Here is a 25,058-nt window from a genome sequence, read left to right on the forward strand (position 1 = left end):
AGCTTTGCTTTCTGTCTGCTTTTTGCAATAGTTTCTTCTAATGTAACAGAGTCCTTTATTGTTTATTTATCTGCACACATCATTTTCATCATTATTATTGTAAAGATGTAAAGATCCATTTTAAATCTTGTGCTGCATTTGAAACGTCAAGCTACAAGTGGTCCATTCCTGGCAGGCAGCTACAAGATGGCTTACTCAACTGACCTGATACCAGGCTGTGTCTAATATGGTGGGGATTGACTTCCTCTTGCTGGGTCCCAGGAAAAGAAGGGGATTTAAACTATTTTACCTCCCAAGATCTTCACACCTTCCCTCAGGCCCTCTCACCTTGATGCCTTAAATATTAATGTTAAATCCGTGGATAGTGGATGAGTGAGGAGGAGAGAGGGCTGACAGCTTAATCATGGAGGCAGAGGCCTCCCCTAGCCTTTTCCTCAATACTCTGGCTGGCTGTCACCACGACCTACATGATGTAATCACCCCCATAACCCTGATATGGGTTACTGCGTGGAGAGGGACGAGTGCACAGAGGAAAAGGAGCACTTTAAGGATTCTGCTGAAGAGGATCATTTAAGTGGGTACTCAAAGCATGAGTATGTGGTCTTACAGATGTAGGAAAAGAAATTCTAACGTGCCTTTTTGCACATTGTTGTTGCCCATCGTATATCTTGTTTACTTTCAAAATGATGAATATTGCCACTTTGCAGGGATGACAGTTTGCTTAATCAAAGATTTTTAAGGGAAAAATACAAGGGAAGTAGATTTTACAAATGTGTTCCTGGCAGAAAAAGATAAAAGAATGAGGTGGGGAACATTTTTTGTCAAGGTTTCAAGAGAATAAGGAGGATGAAAATAAATGAAAGAACAGGAGTAATTGAAGAAGAGAGAATGCATATTATAGTGAGTATTTTTTTAAAAACTTTTTAAGTGCCACTTAAAAGCTATTCAAACTTTTGCAGGGATAGAGACAGTAATGGAATAGAGTTAGGTACGTTACATTGTACTAAATTTGCCATAAAATATAAGCACACAAAAATGTCATGTATTGCAGAAGGGACATTATTTCATATTAAAACTCTTTGCTAAACAAAAGACTTGACTTGAGCAGCATCAGAGCAGCACTGTTAAAAATGTTACAAACTAGAACGAAACAAAAATTTTAAAAGAGACATGGCGTCCATATATGTGGACATCACCTTTTGTACATAGGCCACAATACACCAAAGGTTAATATTGTGAGATAATGACCCAAAATTTGATGTCATACATGTGGATAACAGGCCTTTATGAAAAACTGAAGAATATGCAAGTACAAAATTCAACGGAATAATTTTATATGCTAGATGACCACTCTATGAAAGCAGACTTCTACCTAAGCAGCCAAATTGAAAGCATTGTCACATTTATGACCTTTGACATTATGACCCCAAAATTTAAACGCCACTTCCATTTCATATCACAAATATATGAGTTATTTTAAACACAAAAATACAAACAAACAGACGTTTGTAACCGAACACACGACCTTCGCCTTCCACAGGTTCCACTTGCTCATTACGGAACCCCAAAAGGGTAAAAAAATAAATAAAAACATTTTGAAATAAATACCATTTTGATGAAGAACAGACAAATTGTGAAATATGGCTTTTACATTGTTAAAATAAAGTAATATTATTATGAAAAAGATTTAACAAGATAAAAAGCATTTTTCAAAAAGTATTTTTCTTTGGTTCATAATGCAGTTTTCCACAATAGCCTTTTTATTTCATAATGTTTTTTAGGCAAAATGAGATTTTACAAGATAAAAAGTGTTTTTCACAAAGATCTTTTTTTCATAATGTCTTTTTCCACAATGTCCTTTTTATTTCATATTGTCGTTTTCCAGCACAATGAAGCGTGTGCTGTCAATCAAATACATAAGGCAGAGTAATTTATGGGATTGGCTGGATCGTGGAGTCTGGCTAGCTGCGCTAGCATTTGGTAGCGTCACTTTCAGAGTTACTCAAATAAGTTGCGAACCTGTTGGACAGTAATGAAAGGCCTTTACCTCAGCCTGAGCAATGATTTCAGCAGCGGTGTGTTTTGGAAGTTTTCTGGATGTTTACCAAACAGTTCATCGGCGCTACCAAAAGTTAACAACCAGACTCCACAATAGGCGGAGTTTGACTTTTGGGGCTGTGGGAGCACAACATGTTGATGACCCCGAAACGGAGTGTCAGCACATAGACATCGTAATGTGTATATTATGAAGTCTATGATCAGCAATCAAATTAACTTACAAGAATATTTATAATAAGTTGAAAATGAGCGTTTTTTTGTTTTCCATCATTCTTGAGGGGAATTCTAAATCAGGCTGTTTAGGACAGCTATACTTTTCGCCAAGATCGTCATCCATTGAATATGGTATGCCCGCCGGTGTCGTGCCAATGTAGTTACCACCATCAAAAATTGTATCCCCTGGGTGGAGCCACTGCGCTGCTCTGATTTGCTTGATTCCAGTGTTTGGGCGATGTACAGTAGTTATCCACGAGGTTTTAAAACATGGCCCATCCATCAAAAAAAAAAAAAACCTGAATGTAATAAAAGGCCGTGTTTCACTGTTTATTCGTAGGATGACCTATAAATGTTATTACTGGAATTAAGTCCTGTATGGAGTTTCTCCAGTCTAATAAACGTCGATGTCTAAAATAGATAACTGGTTGTTTTCTGGCTTCAATTAATTGTTTAAGTCGACATAACTCACAACTAATGAGTATGTGTGTGTGCTCGCACTCCCAGGTGATACAATATTTGACGGAGGTAACTACATTGGCAAGACACCGGTGGTGACTCTGTTGTAGAGCTGGGCGGTAAACCGAAAATTTACCGTCACCGAAATTCTTCACGATGACCGACGTAATTTTGACCATGTCGGTAAATTCGGTAAATTAATAAAACAAGAAAATAGTCTTTTCATCCCGCTTTGACTCTGTGTTGTTCGTCTATGCTCATTCCCCTTTAAGAAAGCAGTGAATGTACTTACGTAGGGAGTCACGTGATCATCAGGAAGCCAATCAAACAGAAGCCCGGTAAGCTACCGCGAGCAGCTAATGCTACAAGCAAAACGTGATGGAGTGTGGCTTAAGGGAGGTTCGCCGAACTATCACCCGACATTTAATAGACTCTTGGTGGCATCCAGACGGGCTTTCACCAGCTGTCCTCCCTTGTTCTCACAATTTCCGGAGATGGTGCTTTCAGTGCTTTCTACCGGTAGCCAGGCCACAGGCTAACGCTAGCCACTAACGCTAGCGGCCGCTAGCGGCTAACGCTACAAATGAACGTGATGGAGTCGGATAGCGGCTCTAACCTTGTCGAAACGGCTGAATTTAATGAGTGGATTGGGCATGGACTGCATCTAGCAATTACTATGTCGCGTTATTTTGTATCTGACTGTGTGTGATTTCTCTGATAGCTTTTGTGATGGTAAAGCATTCAGCATAAAGCACAAATGGCCCCAGCTATTTTTCTGTATGTGTTTAATTCTGTGTCATTATTGCTATCATAAAATCTTAAGTGTTTCATTTGCAGAAGATCAATATAGCTTTAATGTGTGTCTGTCTGTTTGGGGGTTCATGTATGTGTGCATTTATTAAAAAATGCACTGGGGGGGGGGGACCCTCAAACCATAAAGTAAACACTTGTATTGAATAATTATGTCACAGCAACCATTAACAATAAATTGTCTTTTTGAAGTGTACTGTTCGAGCTGCAAGTCATTTGTGTTACAATGACATGTTTGCACAGGCATATCGATTTTGACAATGTACATTGTTCAAGCCATACACTCTGTTATAAATGCTCATACTTGAATTCTTATTGTTTACAATTCATTTGTATAAACCTAATGTCTAGACTGCATGTACATTTGTTAAATATATCAAATTGAATGCTGGTAACTAAATCAACAAGAAACTGTTAATCTGTATTTCATGCATTGATTCAGATTTTCAAATTATATAACAGTCCGCTTGGACGACTTTATCGTCATTTATCGTTATCGAGATAAATCTGCTCCATTTATCGTGATACATGTTTAAGGCCATATCGCCCACCCCTACTCTGTTGTACGATTACCGTCTTTAGTGGGGCAAATTGAAACTCCGTTCACCATTTTGGTGGTGCTCTCTGGCGTTTTATGGTCGACATTTTCAATCCTTGGTTTTTGCTCAATAGTTATTGTCGCTTTTGAAAGCTTAGGTTTAAAAAAAAAAAAAAAAGTATATCCATCTTGCCTCTTTGGTCCTCGGGTGGTTTTGGCAAAGCAAAGCAAATGACCGTCCTAAGATGCTAGTCACATGATCTGTTCGAAAAATTATTTTTACCCATTATAAAAATTTCTTTTTTGTTTATTTCATTCAATTTTGTTGTTTGTCTTATTGCTTTACAACTTTTATAGACAATATTTTACCGGAAAACTTTTAATTTTAAAATCATTTATAGGAAAGTCAATTACATGCAATTACACTTTTTGGCCACCGGGGGCCCTCTGAAACACCGCGTATGTCCACGATCCAGCCAATCACTTAACTGACTCTGCTTTATGTATTTGATTGACAGAAGACAATTCTTTTGCTAAACACGGAGGAAAATTAATTGTAAAATCTCATTGTGCTGAAAAACGACATTATAAAACAAAAAATATTGTAGCCATATTTGCTATTTTGGAAAAGGCGTTATGAAATTAAAAAAAAAAAAAACAACTTTGTAAAAAACGTTTTTTATTTTGTAAAATCTTTTCCTCATAATATTCCGTTATTTTTCAATTTAAGGGCCACATTACAAAATTTGTCTTATTTATCAAAATGGTATTTATTTAAAAAAAATATATATATATATATTTAATTTTGACCCTGTTGGGGTTCCATGCCTCATCATCTCATTATTGCTGGTTGAATGGATTAACTGAAAACCATCGTGATCGTGATCATTTTTAGTTCAACGAACGAATACCTTCCACCAGTTGAATTTTCAGTGAGGTAGGATGCTGCTGTTGTGCTTGAGGCACCTTGTCTGAGCAAAATGGAAATATCCTTATTGAGTGGTAGGCTGTCAAAAATACAGTGTTAGGCACAGTGCATGCAATCATTTTCCTCTTGTATTGGAGCACTGGCAAACAAAGGTGAAATGAGGTCCAAATGCACAGTGAAATTTTATTCACTCAGCATTGCTATGCTCTCTTGTAGATGCTGTATATGTATACTGTATTATATATTTATTTTGAGAATGAGACATTATTATAGCTGCCACTGCTGGACAATTGGACTTATTGCCACCCAATTTATTTTCCGAATGACTCACATTTAGGTGAAGTGATATGTTGTGACATGACAGAAAAGAAATTGACAAGGAAATATTGAACCACATTATAAAAGCCTCCTAAGAGATCTTATCTCATTGTTTGTTTCCAAGTTAGCTTATTTCCCATGAGGCCAGAGGTGTTTGACCAAAAATAGAGAGACGTACATGTGACCGTCGCTATAATCGATCTGGTAGTTGTAACAAATACCACGCAAAAAAAGTAACATTGTGGAGAGTAAATACAGAAACAATAATTGGTCACACAGTTCTTACCCCATTCACAGGATATGTCTTCCATCCCAGCTCTCCAAGCACAGACGTTGTATCCAGCAGCACAACTGAAATGAAAAAGGGGGAAAATCCAACCATTATCCATCTGTCAGCACACAAAAGTTCCATTTTCACACTGGAAATTGAAATATCAGTCATAAACATGTTCATTTAGGCATTTTATCATAACAGAAATGAGTTTTCTTGGATGAATATTTATCAGCGTGGTAACACAAACGCTAGGAACAACAGTGTTGCCACTTGCCACACAATTTTGGGACTGATAGATTGCCCTCAAATTGCTGTCAACAGTCCATTCCATTGCCTGCCATGCACCGTTTTTATTCATTTTCAGCCACAATATCAGCTTCCTTTAGTGTGCGCCTGAGATAAAAACAAATCCAGCTGGAGTCAAGCCTTGCGATTCATATACTGTATGTTGTAAGAAATGTATTATAAATGAAAGGCTTTCATTAAACCATGGGTACCCGGGGGCATCATTTTGGCTGGGCCACGAAAGTAAATCATATGCATCGACCTCTTGTTTTTTTCTTCAAAATGAAACTGAACATTTATGCAATCCTCAATGAAAGATCGAAGACTACAATTTTTACTGTAAATGATTTACATTTTTAAAAAATAAAGAGAAAGCTGTTGTTTTTTTTTCAAAAATTAGATAATTTTAAAATAATACATACAATAAAAATGAAAACAAAATAAAAAGAGAATGTTTACCAATTTTTCCCAATGTTTTTTTAATTAAAACAAAATAAATATATCAAGAAATATTATAACATAAGGGAATGATTAATATTAGAATGCTGACAATAGAGAGAATTCCAACAATTTAGTAAACAATAACTATCTCCTATTCAGAAGGGGACAGCTATTCAAACATTGGCACTTAAGACCTTTAACCCTTTATGGTGCAAGCGATGATTTTTGGTCATTTAAAAAAAACTTAAATACGAGCAATTATTATTTCCGGTATATAATCCAGTGTGGTTTCGTTAACAGTGACAACAACGAAAATATTTCGTCAACGAACAATTATTTCATGACGATGACGTCACGATGATGCACTGAAAATGTGTCTTGGGAGACTAAAACATATAGAGATGGATGGTACTGGTCGTCTGTCGACATGAGAACAAGATGAAAATTTGCCATAGTTTCTGTCATAAATTCAAAATGTGTGATATTTTTTTATTGTATGTGTAGTTAGAACGCATTTAGCAGTGTTTCGTCGTGTTACTCATGTGACGTGCAGTACCCCCCACCCCGACCTCCCGCCTCACACACATGCTTATTCACCGCCCCGAGAGTAAGAATGTGCCCATTCCAGGCTCCTTTTATGAAACATATGTGTCAGGTGCTGCTAGGTAAGTTTTGCTTTCTTATCATGTTGCTTTAGCCTTCCAAGGTCTGTGCTGAGTGATCTTCACACACTAAACTAACTAACTTGTAGAGTTAGCATTGCGTTCACACGAGCATTTGGCGCGGCAGGGCCGTGCAGAAACCGATGGAGGGGCAGGTGCTCATAAATCAAAAGGGGCACATGAACAAAAATTTAATACACCTTACGGCTTAACCAGCTTTACAGTATAATCGGCTGTGACTGTGACAGACTTTAATTGGGAGGGGGGGAACACTGAATAGAAATCAACACTGTCATCAAAACTTTCTGGCTGTTAGTCAGTCTTTGCCTCTTTTCTCCCTTCAACCCCTATATCAAAACTTTCTTCCTGAACTTGTTGTTCATCTGAAAACAAACCAAATTAGAGGTTCACTGAGCCACCGTCAGCACAGTTGTTTCAAAACTATTATTTCATTATTAGAGAACTTTAAGATGTTTACCTTTCTAGATAACGTTGCGAAGAGAACGTACAAATATGGTTCCCTATAGTGAGACACACGGGTCTAGCCTTGGGGAGGGGGGTAATTCATTAATAAAGTAGAAAACTATACACGTATTTGATACACTGCCAATGGGAAAACCCATTGGCAGTGTATCAAATACGTGTTCTCCCCACTGTATAAGAGAAAATTACATATTATTTTTAAAAAATCCCCACAATAAACCTGGCGTAAGAATTTTCACTACAGTATTTGGTCCTACACGGTTTAATAGGGAAACACTTTGTTTTCAACCACCGGATGTCCTCAAGCTTCTCACCACACACCCAAGTCACAGAGGGACAGCGTGCAGGGGGAGGGGGTGGGCGTTATGCACCGGCTTAGCGGCACACACGGCTTTTTTAATGAAAAAAATTTTTTTTTTCAAAGGTGTTTTCGGTGTTCAAGAACGTACTCTGTGGCGGGCCTGCACAGTCTGCCAAAACACATACGCACAGAAAAAAAAAAAAAAAAAAAAAAAAAAAAGAAACAGTAAAAAGGGGCACTTTGGGCATGTAGGGGCAAAGGGCCAAGTGCTCACGCACCCCCCCGCACGTTCCTGTAGCGCGGTGACTATGTGTCTTGGAAAACATTTTATATACTGTACAGTTCGTGGCGTCAAGGTGAGTTTATTTACTTGCAAATAATGTGCTGTTTTCCAGCTGAGTGTGATATCTTAGTAGACTATAGTTATGTGCTCGTCTGTCATGTTAATTCGAAATTGTTAGAAACATTTCATTCATTTGTTTATTCTGTGACTAAAACTTTGTGGTTTATAGACAAAAACATTTTGAGAATTGTCGACTAAAACTACACAAAATTTGTCTAGAGTTTTTATTGACTAAAACTAGACGAAGACCAGCACATTTTGAAATGACTAAAATATGACTTAGACTTATAAGTATTTTTGTCCAAAAGACTAAGACTGAGAAAAAAATTATGGCTGCCAAAAACAACATTGATATAATCATTATTTATTCTTAATTACTAAACGTTATTGTATTTTTTATTTTTATGGGTTTTTATAAATACATTTATAAATGTATACATTGTTAATAAAAGCCGATTAAATAAATTTAAAATGAATAAAAACAGAAATACACTGGTTACGGCACCAAGTAACACTCTAAAGTTGATTTTTTTTCATAGTATTTTACTTAATTACATGCCAGTGATGGCGATTCATTTAACCCGGGAAGACTGGCTGTGAATGCTCATGTTGCAGTCTAATTGACGGCGCGATACATCCAATCTATTTTAACTGGGAGGAGCGAATGAAAGTATGCCACTCCCCGTCAGAATGGATTGGACGGCTAGCACTGTCAGTGCCAGCCAATGAGTTAAATAACTGCCCTCTAAGGGTTACAAATAAATAAATAAATCATAATTCATGCACGAATGGGTTAAGGATCGGGGAAAAAATGAATTGTGAATTAATACTATTCACTTAAATCAAGTATTTTGAAATAGTACTAAACTACAGTAATGTTGAATCTCATCACAAACAGCAGCACTTGCTTACCAACTGTCCTTGAGTGACCATCAACCAACAATATGGCATTGCATCACACAAGCACACACACTCACTTCTGGCAAATCACAGCATTTTTAGTGTTTTTTATTTTTTTTATTATTATTATTATTATTATTTTTTTTTTACAAATTCCACTCTGGGAATCATGCTAATTATACTGACGCACATTTCTGTAAGTGACAACATTTCCTGTGTATAACACCTTTCATTTAATCATTACACAGAGGGAACTATAGGAGGGCAACTGAGATTACTTCATTACATAGCAATGTACACATTATTAGCATTTATAAATTGCTGTGTTCAGGGAGAAAGGAAGTGACATTTACATCTCTGTGGAGATTCTCTGACAAGCCCAGAGGAAAATGGAACATTTTTATGTCAGTTATCAGCCAGCCAGCTCTGGTGGAGCTTGAATGACAGAGTGGTGCTGCATCTGCTCAGCAAGATTTTACGTTGCTCGTTGCGTAGACCACCTTGCGAAAAAAAACTTTAGAAGCTCATATTAACTGTCTTGTGCACAAGTAGGAGGAAGACATATGTATACCAAGCTGAAGATTTCACAGTCCCACTTTCTTTGCTGCTTTCAGACAAGATTGTTCACTCTCTGCACAGTAAAGCTGGCTTTCATGTAGATGGAAGCTCCAGCTCATCCACATTTATATAAATTCTGTAAACAATGAGGAAAATAGAGCATGTCTTTTTTTTTGGGTATTATTTTGCTATTTCTGTATCTCATTTTAAAATTGATCCTTGTCTTCCTTACCATGCTCAGTTTTAGTTCACAACAAATCTGCACTATAATTCAACTTTTCTCTATTTTCTGTTTTGTGTCTTCTTGTGGCATGAATAATGTTACATTCAGATCCTCAGAATATGTCAGTCTTGCTGTTACTCTATGTTCTTTATGTTTTGGATTTTGGTTGTTGTCAAAGTCTGTAGTTAGATGTTACTGACAAATATACCCAAGCTTTCACAAATGCGAAAAATTCTTTTTGACTCAGTGACTGCCATTGATGGCGATAGATGAATGGTTTGTCTAACTTGCCAAACATGGTGGTAGGAAAAGCAATATAAATATATATTAAAAAACTTAGTTATGATATAAATTGACAGGAATTTTGAAATTATGACCATTTTGTGTTATGATAAGCCACAACAATAAGATGCCGTCATCACGCTTCCACCCGTATCACCAGACATTGTTAAAATAGGATTAAAAAAGCAATTTTTTTACATCATTTTCACTGTTTTAGCCTGCCGAGGGAGCAAAAGACAGCCCACCAGGCTTACAACGCACTGAGCTAACCCTGCAACCAGAGTGACTCTAGGAATGAGCTGTTTACATTGACCACATAGTGTCTAATTATTACTTAAAACATTGAAACTAAGGAAAAACATTAACAACCTAACTCTTCTAAAAGCATTAATATTTTTTCATGAATTAACTCATTAGCTGCCATTGATAGCAATAGACGTCCAGATAATGAATATGTTTTAAGGGAGCGAGACCGAGCACAAAAGAACTATAGTAAAACTTACATTTGAACGTTATTACATTTAAAATTTCTGACGTACTTGCGGATGAAAATGCAAAAACATATTCAAGTTAATAGCGAGAATAGAAGCTCTTTTAAAATATCACACTCAGGCTTTTATTTTCACACACGTCCTCTCTCTGTAGCAATCCTCCACTACCTTGCCTGTCGCAATATACTTTTATGGTTTAATAAAAGTCATGCAGTACAACATATTGTATGTGGAGCCTCAGAAGCCTATACAGGTTCGCGCAGTTCATGTCGCAGGCCTTCTGTGGATCAAATCGTTCAATTTGCGGTGTGAGTTGCCGACAATTTTTTGGGCCATTCAAACGCATTGTGTGGTTTAGTAAGATTACTTCTTTTGATGTGAAGTTTGATCAAATTAACCCCTTAACGCCGAATGTCGCGATTCGGCATCATACCGTTCCCGCTTTGAAAGCGGCCAAAATATCGTCTGCCTTTGTTCACTGCCGGTACATTAATGTCAAACACATGCCTAGGAACCTTTTTCAAGCATTAGTTTCAGTCGTGTCCGACCAGAGACAACACCGCTTCCTTTTCCGGACCGTGATATTCAAGATGAAAGCCACGTCGAAGTCCTGCGCACAACTTGACTAATTCATTCAATTCAAGGTAAGTCAGCTAAAATAAAAAAATATGTACCATCTTATTGTGTACTTGTGTTGCTAACACGATGAGATAGAGTTTCTATGATGAGTATTTTTGAAGCTCTATGACGATTTTGGTTTGTAGCGCTATCGCTACAGCCGGCATCATCGGAAAAGCACCTCCCCCCTCCCCCGCCACCCCGCAAACGTAAATGCGTTGTTTGTCGAAGGTTTGCAACACTCGCACGCGTTTTATCTATAAACTATCACTCTCGTTATCATCTGTAAACATTACAAAAGTAATGTGTTGCATAAAAAAGGGCATTTGTGGTTACTATTTTTCTGTAGAACAAATAAATGAACGCATCCTTTATATGCAACGGTGCACACGGGTGCCTCCATGTCGTTCCACTTTTAGACACGTTTTATTCAGACATTGCCACACTTGTTGTCATCTGTAGACATAATAAACATAACGTGTTGCATAAACAATGTCATTGCTATTGATTTATTTTTCTTATTTCTATATAATGAAAAATGAACACAGCATGAGCTGATAACTACCAAACAGAAGCAAATGTATGTATGTTGATGGTTTTCAACACATTTTGTTTTGAAATTATAACAGTAATTTCTTTACCTTATTTTTCTGCAGAAATACAAATGAATGCAGCAGCTTTTTACGCAAAGCTAGCACACCGGGCCAAACCACCTCCTGTTGAGAGTGCTCTCAGTGAGAGTGAGGGCAGCGATGAGGAGTACAATCCTAATAAAGCAAGTGAAGGTGAGTTTGTGTCAAGTTTGAGCTTGTTTGACATCTATGGATGTAACTACGTGAACACACCGAAAAGATAAAAATGTTTGGTGTTTCCTAAAGTGATTTATTATTTTCTGCACCAGGTGATGAAAGCAGCAGCAATGACTCTACAGTGGACATTAGCAGCAGTGAGGAAGATGATGATGATCCGCCTCATCCACCTCCAACCACCAGTGCTGCACCTGCAAGATCTGCAAGAGCTACATCAAGGGCAGATCGAGCCTAAAGCAATATATCCAAAAAAAAGCCATACAAATTGGGATACAAGATTTTTGTACTGTGCGACACAAGAGGTCTGGTGCACTCATTTGACATATTCACAGGGAAAATAGATCCGGTACCAGGCCAACCAGACATAGGAGCCAGTGGTAACATTGTGCTCAAGCTTGCACAAGTCATTCATCCTGCTCTTCTTTGATAACTGGTTCTCATCTGTAGATCTGTTTGTTGCTCTTGCAAAAAAGGGCATACCTGCACTTGGGACCGTGCAGCACAATCGCCTGCGTGGGTGCTGTTTCAGTGCAGACTCATAGATGAAGAAGAAGCGAAGAGGGACATTTGAAGAGCAAGAGGCTCTTGTGGACAATGTCTGCATAAGAGCAGTCAAATGGTTTGACAATAGAGGGGTGATTGTTGCCAGCACATTTGCCAGTGCCCTGCCTGTTATGATAAAAATCATCTTTTATTTATTTATTTACATCATATGTCTTCTAGTCTGATTAAAAATGTGATGTACATCTGTGTTTAAACAAAAACAATAATTGTTTTTCAGAATTTCACAAGCAGTGAAAATAGATGTTGCGATAAAAGTGTGTTCAGACCTGAGATGGGTATGTGCCTTTTTTGCCATTTGTTTTCCTTTATTGCCTGTTGTCGCTAATCGGCATCATACCTAAATGTATGACTATTTTATGGGCTATATTCAAATTAACACTTTCAATTTAATTTAGCATCTATTTGAAAGTAAAAACACACCCCAATTATTTTTTTTATTATTGGAAAAAAATTTAGGCATTAAGGGGTTAAGTCAGTTTTAACTCCAAATAAGATTTTTTTTTCTTGACAGTGAAATTTAAATCTAGTCTTGTTAGCCATGCAGTATAAAATGTCTTTTCATTCTGAACTTGGCAACACCCAACGCGACATTGACGAACCCAATCAGCTGCTGCGAGGTGCATTCGAGGACGGAACATGCTGTGACTCACAACGTCGGCATTTAATATGATGGAATGTTTGGAGTTTAAAATTGTTTGAATCGAGTGTGGCAGGTTGAGTTATTCCAGTCCTTAAAGCAATATAATAAGAGGAAGAAGCATCCATTATATAGTGCCTCCTGGTAGGTCGCTAAGTATGATCAAAACACTGACAGATTGCGGAACTGCAAAACAATTTGTTGGATGCGATTGACCACTTTTTTTTTTCCAAGACAATGGAACACGTGGTTGAGAGTCGTCCATTGATTGAAGGATCAGGGGTTTGAATCCAGCTCCTACTTCTGCCAATTATTGTTGTATCCCCATGCTTGTCAAGTTGTACGGTTTTGGCGTAATTTGTACAAGCGAGCACTGATTTTTAAATGTGTACGCCATATGTTCAAAATCTGTACTTTTTACGTGCATTCCATTTTTTCTCAGTTCGGATTTGGTCACTGTTTTGGCAACGAGACAATGTGAGCTACTATGCGTTACGTTGGTTGAATGACGTGAGAAAAGTAAGAGAAACGGAAAGAGAAGAGTGTTTGTTGTGACGCTGTGCTTGCGATGCTAGGCTAGGTGGCTCCAATATTTCCTGACTGTAGCCGACAGCCTAGAATCTACGCCTAGATATCACATGCATATAGAACTACATGCGAAATGACAGACTTGGCGGCTTTGGTAAACAGCCGCCATTTTAAAGCAGTAGACTTCTCAGAAATGCTCTGTTGTAGTGAACCGTCCTAGCTAACCTAAGTAACTTTTTTATCTAAAATACTCCTAAATCGGCAAAATCTTGACTTGAATCAATCTTCAAATGATGAAACAGTTTTAAAACTTTCACATGTCGAAAGTAGACAGAAGGGAACTAATGCAAAAACAGGAGCAATTTTAACAACTTTAAAGGTTGATTCACAAGATCAAACAACCTCCAAACATACAGTAGCAAAGGTTACTACTTGTTTTTTTTTTTTTTTTTTGGGGGGGGGGGGGGGCATGAAAGGTAACACCAGTTACTTTGCCAAGTAACTAATTACTCTTACGTTCAGGTAACTGAGTTACTAACTCAATTACTTTTTGGGAGAAGTAATTTGTAACTGTAATTAATTACTTTTTAAAAGTAAGATCAACAACACTGGTCATAAAGATGAAGTCTGCAAAATGAAAAGTGACAAAAGCGGAGATTTTATTCTGTCAATTTGGTGCCAAACACAATTTGCCCGCAACTATATCTGATCACTTCTCAGAATTCGCAAAATGAAATTTCCCTGAGTTAATTTTATCAGTTGACCTTCTTAATTTATAATTGGACACACTAACGAGCTACCTTCAAGTCAAACTGATTGGCGAGCTGAAGTGCCAGATAGAAACTGCCAAAAGTGCTACATATAATAATAACAAAAGTCACTGTTAAACTTTAGTAATCATGATGTAGATGAAGATATTGATTGTTCTTTGATTGCACCAGTTTAAATGTTACAATATTACCAATAAATTCATATTATTTTAAAAATTGAGTTTTATTTTTGTTTAATATTGCACGCTATACACTGTACGAGGTTGTAAGATTAGTCACCAATTTGTAAGGGCATACGTTACCATTTGTAAGATTGCCAACAGCCTCGGGTTGAAAGGTATGTATCCCAAACGCAAGATACTTCACCCTACTTGCCTGTGTGAAAATAGTGTGAGAATAAGTGGCTAATCATGGCCAAAAGGGCCAATGGCACAAATTGGTTGCCTTGCTTCTGTCAGACTGCCCCAGGGCAGATGTGGCCACAACTGTAAGTTACCACCAACAAGTGTGGAATGAAAGAACAAATGAATGCGCTATATAAATCAAATGCATCATTATTATTATTACTATCAAATTTAGGAATCAGAATTCAAGAGAAGTAATCACTTTTCAAGGTGCTACTGAAGTTGGAGTAACGCCTCTCCACTTCCTTTTAGAGACTGTTTGCTAATTATTGTAGTTCAATGTTCAATTTCCGTTCAATTTGTTTAGTTTTATTTTTTTCTTCTTTTTTTATTTGTAATGTAAACCAGCTGAAAAGTGATGAACTGCACATGTGTTAATGAATGTAACTTCCTGGAATAAATAAAAACATATGCAACAACAACAAAAAATAATGAAACACACCATTTTATTCAGAAGACTTTTTACAGTCAAGAGCTAAATCATGACAAAATAAATAACAACCTTAAAATAGCAAGCAGTGAGCAGGCATTAAACTTTTAAAATGTCCCATAAATGGGCATTGATTCATTTGAAAACACATGTCCTATAACATTATGATATGAGGAATCATTGATTTAGCATTCAATGTTGCATGAAAACTTTATTGTTGGATGTCTTTTACTTTTGTCCTCTCTGCTCTTTGAGTGTGGTTTGAAATTTGCTTCATGGCGGTCGGACTTGGATGATTTCCCCTCCTCTCTCTATCTTTCTATGCCTGCGAATGTCACGTCAGGGCCACTGCCAGGCTGAACAGACTAGCTGGCAAAGTCCAATGGTTTAATTGGGCATCATTAGGCCACTTTGTGCTTCATACCTGCCCAGTACCTTCCCGAGGGGATGGCCTGATTACTGAAGGTTGGCTCGGTTGCTCACACACAGTGGGCACTTTCACACTTTGAATAAAAAGCATCCGATGAATATGATACTCAGCACTCATGGTTCGAGGAGAGGACACTACATCTCATTTGTAAATGTTTCCACCATTCTCATGGGGATAATTTAAGATGTTCTTATTTAAGTAGAATTTTTGTAGAAAACAAAAACTACAAAAAAAATGGGACTAGTTGTGCCACTGCAGGTCAATTTTGATATCTTTGCCCATGTACTACAAATATCTGACTTTTTTTTTTTTTTAATCAAGCTGTATGAATAGTCCAATTCCGATTTTTCTCAAATCAGATTAGATGGTTAGGTTAGATGTCTACAGGGAGTTTTGGCGATGTAAGTAACTAGCGGCCGTCTTGTGTTGGTAAAATTTTCTGGCTGTAGAGTGAGTGATTTTCTCTACTAAAATACTTTTAATTCAGAAAAGTCTTGACAGTTTGACAAACAATATTAACAAGGCTATGATTCAGACTGGATGTTGTGTTTAAAAAAAAAAAAGAAAAGAAAATATAAATATATCTAACCCATGGATGCATTGATGGCAAAAGACATCAAATCCATTTGAAATGAGAGCCATTGACGGAGAATGACATCAAATCCATTTGGAAATGGGAAGCATTGACGGTGAAAGACGACAAATCCATTTGAAATGAGAGCCACTGACGGCGAATGACGTCAAATCCATTTGATATGAGAGGGTTGGTAGCAAAACAACAAATGTTCATTCATCACACTTCAAATTGATTGGACTTGTGACATACAAATTTAAAATTTGGTTAAACATTGAGAAAGCTTTAGCTATTTCAAAGTCCATGCTCCATTGACTAAAATGTTATGTTTATTGAATGGCCCTAACTAGGGATGGGAATCGAAATCCGATTCCAATTCGGAACCGGTTCCGAGTGTTTCGAGGCCTCGACATCACAATGAAAAAGCCTTAACGATCCCTTTAATGATTCCTAAAGACGCGTATTGCGTCGTGACGTGTCTTGTTGTCCAGACGCATCAAACTAGCATGGCGCCAAGAACCACTCGCTCCAAAGTTTGACTACACTTCACCAGGAAAGAGTGTGAAAATGAAAGGTTACGACGGGTAAGCACGAGCATTGCAGCCATAAACATAACAATGACAGCACGTAGGTTCAAACGCTCGAAAGTGTGTCTTCACTTCACGAGGAAAAATTACAACAAAGCGACTTGCAGTCATTGCAAGGTGGAGGTAACTGCATCGGGAGGGAATACGACTGCGCTGTCCTCACAGAGAGGCTAAAGCTCAGTTCTGGCTATACAGCTAGCTAAACTCCCAAATGACGATTTAGAAGACGTTGGTATAATTTGCTGACTTTATTCAACCATCACTTGAAGAGTGAAACTAAGAATATAAATGAAACAAATCAATTTCGTCCCCAATAACAAACAGGTTTGCATCAACGTAAATCAGCGATGATTAGCTGCTAATAACAGTATGGTTAGCATTCGTTCGCTAGCATTAGCACATCGTTCAAACCACTACACAACTGGATTTAAGTGTCCGATCGCGAGTGGAAACACAACAACAACAACACAAAAGATGATACATACAGGCGTTGCCTCTGTAGATATTAACATTAACAAAGAACGTAGGCTCGTAGAAGTGTTTCCCTCTCTCACTTCGCTCGCTCACTCGCTTGGATGCGGCATTTCTTCGGGTGCCCAAACTGCGGCCCGCGGCCCAAATACGGCCCGCCTCCACATTTGGTCCGGCCATTTTGAATTTTTTTTTTTCTCAATCGTGTTATTTATTTCCTGGCCTTTTTCCTTGAAGAATTCAGAGAGGGTTATTTGGTCATTATCTATTTAATTAATAGTGTTTTTATTATTAATTATTATTATTATATTATTATTTTTATTTTATTTACTTTCATTCCGTGAAGAATCCAGAAAGGGTTATTTGATTGTGGCTTTCTGAAAAACAAAAATTGTTTACATTTATGCACTTCTGCAATCGTCACACTTTTTCTGTTAAAAACTGACCCCGGCCCCTCATCAGAGAAGGGAAAAGTTATGTGGCCGTCACAGGAAAAAGTTTGGGGACCACTGCTTTAACACATATTGCCAAAGGCAGAACAACAACCTATCTGCCAATATATACCAATATTTTTTATTTCTATTAGATAAATGTTTCAGTAAAATGTTACACATTCTTGTGTATTTGCCACTTATTGCCACAGTTAACATTAAGGCTTTGGGCCTCTTTTGATTTCGTTGTGAGTTTGTAAGGTTGTGAGTTCTGATTAAACAAACTCGAAGCCAATCAAAACGTTTGTTCTTTTTCCCCAAATTAGAATCGATAAGAGAATCGATAAAGAATCGAATCGTTAAGCAATATCGATAATGGAATCGGAATCGTAAAAATCCTCTCAATTCCCATCCCTAGCCCTAACACACAATGTCCAACAAGTGACGACACCTCCATTTGCTCACAGCGCACATCAAATATCTAGCCTTGTATATACATGATATCTATGATAAATGTAACCTATGCGTCATCAGCATGTGAACTACATCACCACTGTTCAACACAACACAACACAAACAAATGTTCGACGAAACAAAGAGACGTGAACAAGCAATTTGTGGTCGAAGGCACAGTAAACACGTTTACCTTCTTGATACCGCATGTGAAACTATCGGGTTAAACATTTTATGGCTCCGGTAGCATAACATCCTCAAAGTTTGCACAAAAGATTGATAGCAGAGACCTATCGAAGGGACCATATTTACTTCCGTACCTGTCTGAGTGTGCATGCATATCATTTGGCACCCGCATTCTGTCACGCTGCTAGTTGCATGTATTTACAATACGAAAGTCTCCAAAAGAAAAAAAAAAGGGGTTTACCAAAAATTCCAAATTGATCATCGCACCCTCGAGCCATACATTGTACTGTACGTGTCCACACTTACAGTTCTAAAAGAGGACATTGCTTCAACAGTGTGCACTAGATCTGCCCCAATATACAATACATATCCATCAATCCCTTGCTGTATCCTCTATAGAATTATCTTTCAGGAGGGCACCCACAGAACCTGCCTGGAGCAGCCGGTCCGCCGGGACTTCAACTGGTTTGATATAAATAGAACATGAGCCGGCCAACTCACAAATAAATGGAGCTCCAGCGGAATGATGACATCTCTTGTCTGTCCTAGAGCCCTCGCATGCCTCACAAACACCCTGAAATAGCAGCATATGTGTCGACAGCATCTTATAGATTCTTTTTTTTTTTTTTTACATGTAAATTGGTATTATTCTAAATAAACAGCAGTACTGTCTGAGGGTCTACAGTTAATTTGTTTGCCAAATGATATTAATGATATTTTTGAGGAAATGGTTCAGGAGAAAGCATGGCCTAAATGCAAATAGATGACTTTCATGCACTAAAAAGAATCTTAACAGCTTGTGTACCTCATGAGAACTTACAGAATGGCTTTAAATATTCCCTCAAGTCCTAAAACTCCAACCACCATGCAAAGCACTTAATCAAATCATTTGTCAGGACCCAGTAGGAGGTTATCCAACTTTGAGAAAAATGGCCTTGTATGCCGCATGGATATTTTAGTTTAAGGTATGATTGAGATTATTCGTACTTCATTGTTTTCTTGTTTTTCCTTGCAGTTTACGATGCCCAAGTAGCTGGTTTCCTATATGTAAATGTATGAAAGCACATGTGTCAAACTAAAAGCTTCATTTTGTGTGACACCCACAATAGTAAACCATTTGATCGAGGACTCCAGAAATCAGAAAATATTTACTGCTTTTTTTTTTTTTTTTTTTTTTTTTTTTTTTTTTAATAAAAAAAAAAGAATACATTTAAAAAATAATAAAATAAAATAAAATAAAATAAAGGGGATATTTACTGTTTATTTTGAAGATGAAAAACAAAACATATAAATATATTAAAAAAAAATAATAATAATTCCCCATTTTGTTTTGTAACTAAAAAAATTCAACTAAAAATCAAAAATAGGTAAAAGATAAAAAAATATTAATAATGAAATAGAATATTTTATTTATTATTTTAGTAAACTCTCACTGTATGATTTTTCAATAATTTATTTGTAATTCACTGGGGTTCACAAGTATTTGTACCCCTGAGAAAATCAGCGCTAATATTTAGTGCCAAAGCCTTTGTTTGCAATTACAGAGGTCAGACGCTTTCTGTAGATTCTTCACCATGTTTTCACATGTGAAAACAAGGATTTTGGACCATACCTCCACAAAAAATCTTCTCTAGATCTGTCAGGTTTAGGGGCTGTCATACAGAAACACGAAGTTTCAGCTCCATCCAAAGATTTTCTATTGGATTGAGGTCTGGAGATTGGCTAGGCCACTACAGAACATTGATATGCTTTTTATGCAGCCACTCCTTGGTCAGTTTAGCTCTGTGCTTTGGATCATTGTCATGTTGGAAGATCTAGCCCCGACTCATCTTCAAGTCTCTGACTGAGGGAAGCAGGTTGTGGCTCAAAATCTGACGATATATCCTCTGCTTTATACAGTACAGTCGTCCTGTCCCCTTTGCAGAAAGCAGCCCCAAAGCATGAGGTTTCCACCTCCATACTTCACAGTGGGGATGGTGTTCTTGGGATTGTACTCATCCTTTTTTTCCTCCACACACGACAAATAAAGTTTGAGCCAAAAAGTTCTACTTTGGTCTCATATGACCACATGACTTTCATTACCCCTCTGCATCATTCAGATGGTCCCTGGCAAACTTCAGACAGGCCTTCACATGTACTGGCTTTAACAGGGGAACAGGCCCGGATCTAGGTTTACCCATCAAAGTGGGCACTAAGAAATCTCGAGGGGGCACCCCCAATGCAGGCTTTTTTTTACCCTCTGCATTTCTCCGGGCTTGGGACCGGCACAAGTAGGACACTGGCTTGTGTCCCGTTGAGACTGTATTAATTTTTGGGGGGTTTATTTGTTTGTTTGTTTTTTTTTCATTCATCTATCTACTTATTCTCGCAGTCGGCGTGATGTCATGATGATGTCATCTCGCATGGCAACGTGTCGCCATTTTGAGATGGGGGCACGCACAGGTAAACATCGGTAGTCAAACGTTGTTCGAAATTCATATATTTCTGCTGTGTTTTGCGTCTTTTCCTTCATAAAAACGTCTTAAACATGACTTATTATTATCACGATTCACTGCCGACAGACGCGAGGAGGCGATACAGCTTAAAATTAGCGTGTACTGGCCTGCAAATCTGCCCATACAAAGTCGCAGCTGATAGCTGGATAACCAATCCAAATGAATTGCCTGCAGTGGAGTTTGGAAACATCTACAACTACCTCATAAAGTCACCCAGTAAGTTGACCTTTATCAATTACTTGGAATATGTACTGTGTGGAGCTAAGAAATATATTTCTGCCATAACCTGTAATTCGCATCCAAGCGTTATTTAGCCGTGAACACCTCATGGCAAAATAACCAATTCCCACCAGGCCAATAATATACCGATTGACCAATCAGAGCAGTTCAGGGCAAAAGAAAAATAACGCTTTGCGAGTTGTCGGTTTCGGTAATAATAACCATTGCCTAGTCTATTGAATGCTAGCAGCTAATTGGGGCAAAAAAAAAAAAATCGATTAAAGTTTACTCACCAGTAATAAAATGTCGGCTCCAAACGTGAATATGCCTGGATTTAGGTTCCTACTGGCGAGAATGGTCCACGGAACCGTCTTCTTTTACTGTTCCTTGATTGATTGCTTTCAGTCATTTGCTTGTCCTTTTCTTCTCATGAGGAAGAATGAAGAACTTCAAATGCGGCTCCGAACTCCTCCTTGTGTTACAACCCGCAACATGGCAATTTATAGTCATTCCGACGGAAAAAAAGACCGCAAGTAAGACAAAAGTTCAACGCATTTGTACTACAATGCACAACAGAGCAACTGCTTATGACTCATATTTTGCCCCCATTTCAATATGGCGACGTTTTGTTGTGGCTGGTGACGTCATTAATGCCCGGATGTCCGACTGCGAGAATGTGTCTGGAGGAGAGACAGAAAGCGCGTGGATAACAAACGAGGTTGGAAAAACAGCTTGTTTTGTTCATTGCTTTTTCGGCGTGGTTGCGGCCAACAGTAACCGTTAATCCTCCAATAAAAAAGTAGGTGAGACCAACTCTCTGTGCGTTCTCTATATCCAGTGCGACGCTACAATAGATATTCCCGACATTTTGATTGGGTGGGCACTACTCACGTCTGGGTGGGCCGTGCCCACCCCGGTCCCCCCATACATCCGGCCCCACAGGGGAACCTCCTGTGCAATGCATGATTTAAACCATTGGACCACAGTGTTCTACTGACAGTAGCTTTTGAAACTGTGCATCCAGCTCTCTTCAAGTCAATGACCAGCTTCTACAGTGTAGTTCTAGGCTGAGCCCTCACTTTTCCCATCATGAGTTATTCCCCACGAGGAGAGATTTTACATGGAGCCCCAGTCCGAGGTAGATTATCAGTCATTTTTAGCCTTTTCCATTTTTAACAATTGCTGCAACTGTTGATTTATTCTCACCAAGCTGCTTTCCAATTGTCCCATTGCCTTTTCCAGCCTTGTAGAGGTTTACAATTCTGTCTCCAGTGTCTTTGGACAGTGCTTTGGTCTTGCCCATGGTATCAATTGGATTATGACTGACTGTGGGATGCACAGGTTACAATAATGAGCTCAAACGGCTGGTGGGCGGGTGGTTACTCATGGGGTAAAGGTGGCCTTTTTTTAGGGTAGACTGATAACTCTGACTGTCATAATAATTGTTGATTCTCAGGGGTACGAATACTTATGAACCCCAGTAAATTACAAATATATATTTTTTTTAAATCAATGTATATTTTTAGATTATGTCTATTTGAGTGGAAATAAATCTATAATTGAAATTTCAGACCTCTACCTATTTTCTAAGTGAGTGAACTTGCAAAATCATAAGGGGTGCAAATACTTCTGCTCCTCACTGTCGATATCTGTATGTACATACATACATATACAGTATATATATAATATACAATAAACGAGAATATTTGCCAGAAATATTTGCCGAAAATAGAATATGGGTCTCTAAACGATACATATACAGTATATATATAATATACATTAAACGAGAATATTTGCCAGAAATATTTGCCGAAAATAGAATGTAGGTCTCTAAACGATTCATCCACCATAAAAATATAGTAGTTGTTGATTCATTTGATAATACGTAGATTAGACGTTTCATCATGGCAAACGTAATGGACCTTTGAAGGTAACCCTAACTATTACGTAGCACCGACAAAGATGCGTTTAAAACCCCTGTATTCGTGCATTAGTATGGTGCAGTTTCATATTATGATTTAGAAAAAGTAGTTGTACAATTTTTGCCCCTGGTTTGCAAAGCTTTTAAACCGCAAGGAGCTTCACTAATCATGAGAAGCTGGCTTGCACTATAGCTTTTGTTTAGTATACCTACTTGACTTTGTTTTTTGGAAAGTTGGACATGCTGCAGCCGTTGGGCAGTTGATGAGTAGGTGATCGTTATGGGCCAGGTGTGTCCCTGACCGTCTGTACGAGTTAGCCATCGCCAGGTTATCGCTTGACAGTTAACCGGATCCAAACATGCAACATCATGCTTCACCTTCACGGTGTGCTGAACTTATACAGCCTCTGGAGTGTGAAAGTGGTTCATTCCTAAAAATCTGACTGGCAACTAAGTACTTGCAATTAAGAATGTTATCAACAAAAGTTGAAAGCGATTCATGCAAACCCAGATGTAATTTTATTAGTAACAGACACTGTAATATAAGGAAAAAAATTGACAAAGAATAAACACACGGCAAGAATATTAATAATATTAATTAATATTAATTAATTAAGAACTAATTAATTAATATTAATAGGGGTGTGACAAAATATCGAAATGTTGATATATCGTGACACTTTGTATACCAAAAGGTTATTGATATGCTCCCGTCAAGAATCAAGATATCGTTTTAAAAAGGTGTCAATTAAAAAAATAAATAAATAAATAAAAAAAAAAAGGCTGCCATTGACAGTGCTCGACGCCCAATCCATTTAGACTTGGAACGTTCGTTCATTCAAAACCAGAGCATTCACAGTCATTCGGTCCGATTTTCGGGGCATTTACAGGTCAATCGCGTTGAATTTTAGGGCATTTACAGGTCGTTTCCTGTTGAGTTTGAGTCACTGCCTATTCATTTGGGTGATTCCCAGGTCCCTTCCTGTTCTGTAATGCAAATTAAACAGCAAGTGACCCATAAAATACCCCCAAATCAACAGGAAGTAACTGAAAATCAACAGGTAAATGACCTTAAAAGGCCCAAAATTACTCATTGCCTGGCATTGGCTGCCACTGACGGCCATAGATGTTCAATCCGTTTGAAGTGGGAGGGATGGCAGCGAATGGACGAATGTTCATTCGCTGCCACCCTCCCATTTCAAATGGATTGGACGTCTACTAGTGATAAACTCATTCCAATTCACAGCAGAAGCTTGTTTTTCTGTTAATTATTTTTTGTAGAATAGCCTAGAATGATATCCTGACCAATGTATCGAAAATCGCTGTATCGCTATATCGTCAGATCATCGTTATTGTGAGCTTTGTATCGCAAATCGTATCGTATCGTGAGGTACCAAGAGGTTCCCACTCCTAATTGTTAACAAGCTAGCCAAATTTGATTGAAAAGATATTAGCATGGTCAGTGTCTATTAACCACTGTATTCATGGTTACCTTAGTCAGTCACCAAGAAGTAGCTCACTGTTTCAAATAGGATATTGGCCCCTGGGCTAAATAAATGCATACATTTAGTGTGTGATTTAGTGTTCAAAGGATGAAGTAAGAATGGTTTAAAAGCTTTCACCTACATACAACAAGGTCAAGGACGCATGTTAAGGAGAGCAACACTGTTGAGAAGAATGTGCGGTACTCATTTTTCAGTTACTTGGGGGTCACAAAGGATTAGTTCTGTGAGGTCACAACATTCCGAAGACGGGGATACACATTAAGACTAAAATAGTATCTTATATGGTGTGCTACAAGTCATAATTCAATGTATTTTAAATTAAATTGTATATTAAAGTTTTAAATTGTTAACGTACTCTACATTCTGAAATGGTAGTGGAAGTTCGCTCTCCTTCAGTAAGAATTCAAATTCACAAATGAACTTTCATGTCATACATTTCAAAAATTTTTAAGCTTTCTT

The 25,058-nt window shown here is 37.8% G+C and overlaps 1 protein-coding gene across 1 annotated transcript in view; it reads right to left on the reverse strand.

Moving 5' to 3' along the window:
* Window positions 1-25,058, reverse strand: part of LOC130927075 (ephrin type-A receptor 6-like) — a 255,001-nt gene that overhangs the window by 225,849 nt on the left and 4,094 nt on the right. Inside the window, exon 2 of the mRNA XM_057852597.1 lies at window positions 5,611-5,675. Coding sequence (XP_057708580.1) covers window positions 5,611-5,675 — 65 coding nt within the window. The remainder of the gene's footprint in view (window positions 1-5,610; window positions 5,676-25,058) is intronic.

The sequence above is a fragment of the Corythoichthys intestinalis genome, chromosome 12, assembly GCF_030265065.1.
Source record: "Corythoichthys intestinalis isolate RoL2023-P3 chromosome 12, ASM3026506v1, whole genome shotgun sequence".
In the NCBI taxonomy this organism is placed as follows: Eukaryota; Metazoa; Chordata; class Actinopteri; order Syngnathiformes; family Syngnathidae; genus Corythoichthys; species Corythoichthys intestinalis.